At 44.0% G+C, this 10,362-nt stretch overlaps 1 protein-coding gene across 1 annotated transcript in view; it reads left to right on the top strand.

Moving 5' to 3' along the window:
- The first annotated feature begins 976 nt into the window (after positions 1–976).
- LOC149342074 (uncharacterized) overlaps positions 977–10,362 on the top strand; it is a 10,757-nt gene continuing 1,371 nt past the window's right edge. Inside the window, exons 1-4 of the mRNA XM_089544375.1 lie at positions 977–1,113; positions 5,653–5,804; positions 8,176–8,243; positions 9,030–9,116. Of these exons, the coding sequence (XP_089400501.1) occupies positions 997–1,113; positions 5,653–5,804; positions 8,176–8,243; positions 9,030–9,116 (424 nt within the window). The 5' untranslated portion in view covers positions 977–996. The remainder of the gene's footprint in view (positions 1,114–5,652; positions 5,805–8,175; positions 8,244–9,029; positions 9,117–10,362) is intronic.

The raw sequence follows: 10,362 nt of genomic DNA on the forward strand, positions 1-10,362 counted from the left end.
ATGCTAAACTAGACTCGTAAATATTTGAACTGTTGTTGCTGGCTTATATATTGTCACTGTTTTACGTCCACATTGGTTTGTGTGGTTTAACTTTCCAAGACTGACCTTTGAGATTCGCCACTCGAAGGTTCTCGGCGAATTTTGACCCCGTGGGGTTCCTCAATCAGCTTTTACGACTGAAATAAAAAAGCCACAGATGAGGAAAACTGTTAGATTAGCACTGAGATGGAGTTCATTTGACAGGCAATTGCCGATCGTGTTCGGGAAATTAACAGAACTCGTAGAAAGGAACATATATTATAGTTGCACTTTTTCAGCACATACCGATGGGGCACAAACTGGTAGGCTCAAAAGAGCCTCGTAGTTAACCTGAGGGCAGTGCATCGCGCTATTAAAAAAAAGGTGATAGCTACGACGTTAAGAAAATTGAAGAGAGATGAATGAGTTAGGAAACGAACTTCAGTGAGCTGACATTAATAGGAAATGGGTACAAGGGAAGCCTGACGCAGCGGGGGCTAGCAGAGAGATCTGTGGATGGATGAGACAGTGAAGTTTGCGAAGATAAGGTTGCTCCATCTGGCGTCGGACGGAGTTAATTAGACATCACCAGGAGTGGCACTTGTGCTTACGTTGATGACGGTAGGTTCGCAGAGCTTCTTGACACGGGCCACATAAATCTGTTATGAACAAAACAGATAAGGAGAAGACAAAAATGGATCACGGGAAGATTTTATTTCCTGAAGCTTCCTCATCTGTCCGTCATTTACGTGTCGTCTGCTTCATAACCGCTCGCTGCTTCACAAATTAAGCTTCACGAAAAAGGATAATAAACGATATGGCTGTGAACACACTTCCAAAAAACAAATAAGAACTCAGTGGTATTATCCATCCAGCATTCCATTATCGTGGAAGCGTATAAAACAGAGAGGCTCAGCCTATACTATTACACACACTAAAGGCACGGAACTTGCCGTAACATAGTTGTTGTGCGGTAAGATGGCAAGGTTTTTTGCAGCTTGCATACCCACTGTCTGCATCGTGCTGCTAACTTCTCCGCTGGCCTCCTGCAAAGCAAAGCACGAGCTAAAGCACGACATTGCTGATGCTTTCAAGGTAAGTTTTCTTTAAACGTGCTCCCTGGCAAGATCACTGCGGAGGACTTCCGGTCGCTTTCACGGGGATGAGTATGTTTTGGAGCAGCTTGAGAGTTTATGAAACGAACGCTGCGTGTGTAAAAAAATGCAGACGTGGTTAAGATAAAACAATTGTCAAAAATTCTACAGGGCTAAGTGCGTGCGCCTACGATTGCAATAAGTTTTTGCATTGCACTGTGCTAGAGTTCGTATTAAAAGTTCTGGAAGGTAGATGATAGGCGTTCAGGTCGACGTGAAATCTGAGTCACAATTATGAGTATGGTTGGGAAATGTATGTACCACTAGTGAAATGACCGCGAAATTTGTTCGTCTACTGTAGAGCTGGCTCACAGCAGCATTAAGCTTTTACAGCGCTTGCGAATGACCACAAACATTGCTCCCTTACTGTAGGGCTACCTTGGAGCAGCATTCAGCTTTTGCAGCGCTTGCGAAGTGAGCGCGAAATTTGTTCACCTACTGTAGGGCTGGCTCACAGCAGTATTCAGCTTTTACAGCGCTGGCGAAATAACCGCGAAATTTGTTCGTCTGTTGCAGAGCTGCCTCGCAGGAGTATTCAGTTTTTACAGCGCTTCCGGCTCTAGCTTAGTTTTCCAGGTCTATAAAATAACTTTGTTGTAAGTAAAGGACGTAGTAACTTTTTCACTCTCTTTTGCTACCTCAAAACTAACGTGACCAAAGGTATGAACGAGGGAGTGAGAGAAGGAAGAGGAAAAAAGCCTTGGTAAGGGTAAACTCTGGATTAAAGACAACTATTTGGGATTCTTTACCGTCTTCCTTTAATCGAAACGCGCCAACAGCACGAGAGGCTTGGACTCCCTAGCTTTAGTTTACCAGCCATACGGCAATCCAGTCAGTGAGCGACCTCGAACCAGAGTTAGAAGAATAGAATTAGCCAAAAAGAACCAAGGCGAAGGTAAACAGATCGCGCGTGAAGAAAAAATGATGGTCGGTTTGCGTAGTTGAGCCAAACGCGAAGTACGCGCGCTAGCACTTAGGTTTCCACTTCGGTTCTCATGTTGTCACCCAGGGTTCACGGATAGCATTTGTTCGGATCGCGATTATGGGATAATGTTCATATATGCGGAACCGGTGATTCTATCTATTTATATATTCCTCAGAATTTTCCTGTAAGTCCTTACAAGTGGTGCGGCAGTCAGGCGATGCGCCGCTCACCTTCGATGGCAGGGGCTGCTATCGGCGGGACTTCGGTTTCTATGGTTCGGCTGCAATCCACGTTGCAGCCAGTTGAAGCACGTTGCTCTTTCCGTAGAGCTTTTCGCGGTCAATTGAACTGATGCCTCACACGGTGGGCATACTGCTCACCTGCCTTCCGAGTGGTGGGCAGGTGAGCAGCCTACGACGAAATAGCCTTCAGGAAGAGAGGCCAACACGACTAAATGCGGGGAATGGCCACTGTAAGCTTTAGCGCATCAAAACAGCAAATATACAGATTGTTGCAAAGGTAAACGCTCACTATGTGAAATCTGCTTGTTATCGCTCGCTAATGCTGAAGATGACGTGGACTTATAATTAATTCTGATGAAATGAAGAAAGTGCATCATTCAAGCTTCTATGAAATAGGAAGATTGTCGTATGCCATCTCTCCGTGAAATGCCATAGCGAATAAGCGAGCGGTTTAACCGAGCGAAGCATTTTACGGTGCGCGCATGGGGTAGCAACAGTCAATATTATTTGTTTAAAAGACGTTTTCTTTCAACTTATGGTAGCAAGCAAAGTCCGTGTATGTATTTGTTATACCAGCTGAAATGTCGGGCAAAGCTTTCGAATAACGTGCATTTTCAGCAGTGCGATAAACGAACGTCAAAGTCAGATAAAGACATATCTGAACGTTCTGTGCGTCAGAAAATGATTGCCCGTATCTCGGATGATATCGCCGGTTCGGCTGCATTGTTCTTTCTTTTAAGACCTAGTTCATCCTTAAAAACTCTATTTAAAATAAAATCCAGGCACTTCAGTTATTGTCGAGCTCATTAAAGTCTGTACGGATCCCCACCTCCCTCTCCGTAGTTGGCGGGGTAGCTACGTGTTTAATGTCGTGTTATGCACAACCCGACGGCCACGGATAAAGGTCACTGCCATATCGAAACATTTTTGTTTAAAAATTTTGTTTTTGTTTAAAAATTCTGTTTTTGTTTAAAAATTTTGTTTAATAAAGTGCGGTGAAGCGAAAGCCTCAAGCGCAGTGTTGCTGCTTGTGTCACTGATGTGTTGTTAAGATGTTAAGCTTCGCCTCTAAGAGGGAAACGCGACAGCGTCTTGCAACGCTGTCAGGGAGTCCATAGAACGCCATCGCCCGTTCTGTTCTACGCTTTGCTACGCTTTGCTCCCCAAAATTGGATTTTGGGGAAAGGAAATGTATCTATCTCGCATACCTCGGTGGACACCTGAACCTCGCCGTAAGGGAATGGAGGAGGAAGGGAGTGAACGAAGACACCGTATTCACTAGACGCGCCTTTGTAAACCATCGAGCTGGCATGGCGTAGTGCTATAAGAGTTCAGCGGTGAACCATACTGGAATGAAAAGGTGGCAATGGCAAAGGAAAAGTCCAGTGGGTGTCATGGGCGACCACTATCAATGTTCTCGCGCGCCACTGTGTGTAACCTGTTCCTCATCTCCAAAATATGTTATGTCATGAATGTGTTGAGCGCCTCGCAGATCAATATTCAAAGGATCCATAGGGTTTTTGCTGTATTTATTTGGGCGTGGACATGGGAAAGAACTAGCCGAACAAACTTATTCTTGCCCGTGAAGAGAGGAGGTCTCGGTCTTGTTCATTTATTTGTACGACAAATCGTGTCCCGCTTTATGTTTCTTCGCGACCAGAACGATATTTTTCTTCGCATAGTTATGCAAGCTCGTTTTTGTCGATTGCTACCAGGAGTTGTAGTATGCTCTGTTGAAAACATGCGTGGTACCGTGAGGGGTTACCTCCGTGAAGTTGTGCTTGCGTGCAGAATGTTACAAGTGCGATATTCAATGCAGTACCTCTCCAATGTCACTAGAAAAAATCTGTATAAAGATTTAATTGAATCAATGCTCCCTGTACCTATTTACCGATTGTCAAACTGCGGAGGCTCAGGAGCAGATGTGCTCAAAAGGGTTAAAAGAATGCCAGTTTACCCATCTTTGAAAACTTTCTTCTTCAAACTTCACACCTGAACACTATCGGTCAAAACATGAATGCATGATAAAGGACTCTTTGTCCCTTGGTCAACAGATTGTTTTCTATGTAAAAAACCTGAAACAATAGATAGCGTGTTTTTAGATTGTTGGGATGGGTTTTTCTTCTGGGATGTGCTTTAAAGAACCTTAGAGAAAGATTTACCGCAACACCCGCATGGCATCAGGTTCTTACCGGTAGGAAAACAGGACATCTCTTATGACACTATTATGCTCCTTGGCCTCCATAGTTTATGGAAAACAAGGACACAATTCAACAATGCAGCAGAAGTTGTGAGATCTCCACGCGAGCATTTCATTGAAGGTGTCATACGTCTGAGGGAAGTGTATCAGGCACTACCTGATCAGCCAACTTGGTTAAATGTGTTGGATGACTTGGTTGAACTGAAAAAATTTTAACCTACCGTGTCAGTGCAAGTGTTGCTGACATGTTTTACTTCTTTGTACCCGTTGTGAAAATGCAATAAAGAAAAAAAAAGCTGGCATGGCGTAGTGGTTAGCGTGCCCGTTTCGCACTACGGAGACCGGGGTTCGATTCCCGAACTGGACCAATTTCTAACTTGGTTTTATTTGTTTATGTGGCCTGACTAGAAAGGTTAATTAGGCTAATTAGCTAATTAAGTAATTAACTAAACTAGTTCCCGCTTACTTGGAGGATCACTATACGATCCCTTTAATTGGTTCCACGGTTACTAGCCATAGTCCAATTGGCCGGTTTGAAATTCGCGCACTGTGACGTCACGATCGTTCCGACCAATTGAAAAGCGTAACATTTCTGTCGACAACTGCTGCTTACAACGATGAGGCATTAAAGGCTTCCGCCTTAAAATTTCAAGGCGGAAGCCTTTAATGCCTCATCCTTGTAAGCAAGAGCTGTCGACAGAAATGTCACGCTTTTCAATTGGTCGAAACGGTCGTGACGTCACAGTGCGCGAATTTCAAACGGGGCCAATTGTACTTTGGCTGCTAACCATGCAACCAATTAAAGGGATCGTATAGTGATGCTCCAAGTAGGTTTGACTGAGTTTAGTTAATTGCTTACTTATAACCAATTAGTCTAATTAGCATTTCTAGTCAGACCAGATAAGTAAATAAAGCCGAGTAAGAAATTGGCCGAGCTTGGGAATCGAACCCCGGTCTCTGGAGTGCGAGTCGCGCACGCTACAACTCCGCCATGCCAGCTTTTTATTTCAGGGCCAGCAGCCGAACGCCGTAACCACTGAGCCACCGCGGCGGGTGAAAACAAAACTTACGTGGCGTCTAATGGCTATGCTGTGAAATTCTATTTCGTGGCAGATCTTTGGAGATTTCGACTACGGAGTTGCCATACTGGACATTGATCAGGACGGAAAACTGGACTGCCTGACCTCCAGGCGAACGGAATTTGACGAAAATGGGCCAAGCGCCACGTATGTCTGGATTCTGCCAGGCATCAACGGCAAAGAAAAGTAAGCGTTAGGGTCCTACGTTTTCGCTGACTGGAAGCGTTGCTGTGGTTCATTTATAGCAGACAATTCAGGAGCTTGTGCTCTGACCGATTTATTTACTTGCGCATAATGTATTTATTTGTGTAGCTCTGTCTCGTTCCGCTTTGATCGATCAGAAAATTTGACACATCATGAGAAGTTCCTATTAAACCAAGACGATGAAGTGTAGCCGGCGCTTCTAAGGGTGACAAAATACTGCATAACATATTTGATTGAAAGAAGAGTGAGTGGGCTACGCATGTCTCGGCTATTTATATCTCACGGAGATTTTTATATGCTTCTAGCGCAGCAGCTGCTAATCCAGGAATCCCCACAGAAGTTTTCTACTCGTAAAGAGACAGCTAGAAGGTATTGTATGAAGGCACCAAGGGTCGAGTTGGTGTGGAAAACGATGGCGTGAAAATATCTTTTATTTTTTTTGCGGAACCCTTTGCCGTCCAATTATTGTGCTGCCAGCGTCGATGAAACGAAGCGTTTGCACATCGCTCTCTGTCATTTTAGAACTGAATTTATTTACACTAATTTACAAAAAAAAGCGCTCGAACAGCAGTACACCTAAAACAAGCTCGAGGATAGGGCAGAGAAAGATGCTCTTCGGTGGCATCTTCTAAACATTCGGTTCTCCCCACAGTTGAAACTCTTTTTTTAAGACTTACTACCGAAACATAAACAGTTCAATGATGCCGCGACTATCCTCCGGAAGTTTCGAAGTGCACGTTTTTGCGCGCCTTTGGTGTTTGCCGACCTCCGAGAGAGATACACCGGTCGTTCTCACGGGGTCCTTAGAACAGCAAGAACGAGTAATAGGCTCAGCTGAAAACATCGCTGTAACCGTCCCTGAATCACAGTACAAGGATTTGAACTACGTTCAGTTCTAGAGATCGCGGCTGCAGATTTTACGAAGCACTTGTACGATTCTAGAAAATGAATATCAATATCATCAAACAGAAGTTTTCTATGCACCAACTCTGACAGGCTTATGGAAGGGTACTTCATATGAAACTCCTTACTTCCTTCAAGTCGAGAGCTCATTTCTTGAAATTCAATACTGCACAGCGGAATGCTCCCATGACGTAACTGGATAAATAAATCTTCTCCACAATGCAGGGAAAAGCAGGCACGAAATGTTCTTTTTCACTTAAATTGTGTCCCATAATATTTTAAATAAAGATGCACGTAACCCCATTAAGTCACTTCGCAATTTGAATACAGTCTAGCCCGTTTATAACGAAGCCACTTATAGTGAAATAGCGGTTATAACGAAGGGATTTCAATTTCCCATTCCCATTTTTGCATTTTCAATACATTTTGGGTCCGGTTTTAACGAAGTAAATAAGAGCGCGTGAGCGGATATAACGAAGAGATTTAATACCAACCGAAAACTAATCTGCCAGTCAACACATTTTTGCGTCCTTGAGGCGATTTTTTCCGCGAAAATAAGAGCAAAATTCGGCTGACGGCGTCCTTTCGTGGCGTCGTCTGCTTTCCTGCGAAGCGAAGGGTTGCTTCACTGCATCGCATGGCACGCCGGTCTCGTGTTGCGCCGTCCTTGAACGGCGTCACGGCGTAGAGCGGTAGAGCACGCCGCGCAGGGGAAAAATGGAAAAAAGAACAGAGACGATTTTTTTTTTCGATGACGTCGCAGAGAGCGGCCGTCTTGGCCAATCTTGGTTGACTATTTCTCCCAGGCAGTCGGCGCCACGGCTGGACTGCAGTCTGCAGGAGGTGTGGCAGCGCGCGCTTTGTTTTATGTCGGTGCCGCGATGCGCAAGGCAGGGAGAAAGCGCGGCAGCATTGTGCATGTTGGAAGCATGGCTCATTTTTATCGTTATCGCGTTATCGCGGAGTTCGACCAGATCTTTGGTTCGCAGTTGGATGGTATGGAAGCCGCAATCCTGAAGTCCGCGCTCGCGAAACGTGTTCAGGGGACGCTGGACGACTTCTTTCAGCGGCAATAAATCGGTATGCCGATGTTTGCATTTTTTTTTCGTAGTCCACATATAACGAAATAGCGGATATAGCGAAGCGATTTCCGATTCCCGCCGACTTCGTTATAACCGGGCTAGACTGTATTGGAATTCGACACCCTCACTGCAAACAAGCGCTATAATTCATGCGAAAAAGGCAGCGCCGAATCCATCATGCGCTCTGTGACCGCATATTCTGGATGGAAATTTAAAACAAAGGGCTAGGGTCACATTTAGAAACATCGGATATAAAAATATGTGCCAAAAGCCTCCACGCAGATCAGAAAGCCACAAGTGCAGACACGACTCATATATCGGCATATATAAAATTGTCAGCTTCTAATGCGCTCTTGCTTCTTTTTCAGAAAAAACGTAACCTTCCATGTTCGGGCCGGACCTGCGCCTAACAAGCCTGTGTTCACGGTCGGCGACGGTGAATATTAGCGACGTCCATCAAAAATGCATCGGTGCAATAGCGCAGTTTAATAAGATTTTTACTTTCCTTCACTTCTTGATCTTATCTCCTCTGCAGCCGCTGCATAAAATACTTTCGTAAGGTTGCAACTATTGTCCGACTTCTATTTAACTTACTGAAAGAAAAGTATAAGTGGTCATAGGCTCGTCTCAGTGTAAAAAATATGAACTGTATCGCTTGCAATGAATGCAAAATACTGAACGGCACGTAACTGCACACCGTGCGCTCCCATAAAACCACTTGTGAAATGTAATCGTTCTACTAGAGCAAATTTGTACCGTTGATCGGAGGTATAATTTACCACATTTCAAATAAAACCAAAGGCAAAAACTTGGTCATATTATATATACGGGTACGTTTGACCTCCCCAACAGTAGATGAAGTGTGCATTGTAACAAAAGTTTTGTCCTCTTTTTTTTTCTCTAGCAAAGATCAATCCCAGAAATTATAAGGCTACATAATAGCAATTTATCTTAGGTTACACTGTTGTGCTTGAAAAACAGAAGGCGCAAGTGTTGAAACACAGCTTGTATAAAAGCGAGGAAGGTGAAGTGTGGCACACTGGGCTGCCTTTCTTTTGTTACGAACAGACTTTCATACTCATTCTCTTTTCTGATGATTAGAATCAAAAATTATTTGTTTCTTGTGCGCTGTTCTAGTTCGTTTTTAATGCATTAATCCTGAAGTCAGCGGTCCATGAAAGATCACAGGGAATTCAACAAGCTTCTTGCTCTAATAACGCAGGTGGAGCCCCTGAGCAAACCGGGAACGTCATCTACTCGGACTACAAGACGTGCGCTGTTTTGGAGCTTCCATTTGAAGCCGTTGAAGGTAAAAAAAAAAAATCTTGTCAGGAGAAGCACGAATTCAGTTATATCGCCTCTCTTGAAGAACAAAAAAAAACGTGAATCTGAGGAGATACTTGAATCTACCACGCGTGTGAACTGCATTGATTTAGCGTAATTTGCATTTTTTTCGCTGATGTCACCGGCCCTTGAAAACTGTGGCAGACGCAGTTGCTGTTCCTATTGGGGTTTCACAGTTATAAAATGTGTTAGATTTGCAATCAATGTTCTGATAATGCGCGTATAAATACAGAATAGTTTGAAATAGTGAAGCCATTTTCAGTGCAATAAAAACTATGGCATATGTATGTTACATGTGGTCACTTCGTAAATATAGCGGCAGGCTCACGTTATAAGCTTTGTAATCAAAAAGCAGGAATCGAACAGCCTTTATTATAAGAGCGAATCACATTATAAGAGCTTGGCATGACCACAATGCAAACATGAGAAAAGGAGCTACCCATGATCTTACAAAAGGCATATATTTGACGTCAGCACAAATATAAGAGAATTTAATGCCTTTTGAATCGTTGACGGTCCCGTATTGCAGAAAAACCGGTGTTGTCGCCATCGTTGGCCATGCGCGAAAGATCCCGATGGAAGCCAATAAATATAAAATTTAGGAAAAGGACAGCGAACGTTCGGATTTCCGCAGAAATTCTCAGTGGATTTTATTTAACCAAGGGAAAGGGAAAATGGGTATTTTGGGTTTGGGTGGGACTCAAACCGAGGGCCTTCGCACTGCCAGGCGGGCACGTAGGTTCGTTTGATTCAAGCTGAATAACTGGGGACCTAGTGATTGCGTTGTGGTCTTTTAACTTGATATAATATTTTCTAGATATGTATAGGGTCGTTCACTCTTAGAATAAGCTAGCGCATGGCCATGCTCTTTGGAGGGTCACTGCGTCCGAAACAGCTGCGCATCGAATCGAAGCGGCAGATGACGCGAAGCACCATTTCCAGGTACACCTTCTCCTGCGTCAATTTGCAGCTGTGATCGACTGTGTCGCATGCGGTGGCCCTCTGAAGAGTGCGGAAATGCGCTAGCGTATTCTAAGAGTGGACGACCCTGTACTGGTGCTTACACAGGCATTTATGAGAAAGGTAATTAAGAATTATGCAATTATATGAAATTAAACGTTTGTATTGTGAAGGCTCACGTAATTTAAAATTCCTTCCCGGTGCATGAGTGATATTCCAATGGGTAACATTTCATTCGGGCATCCCTTAAT

Source organism: Amblyomma mixtum, chromosome 5, assembly GCF_055824585.1.
Source record: "Amblyomma mixtum isolate Tamu chromosome 5, ASM5582458v1, whole genome shotgun sequence".
Classification (NCBI taxonomy): Eukaryota; Metazoa; Arthropoda; class Arachnida; order Ixodida; family Ixodidae; genus Amblyomma; species Amblyomma mixtum.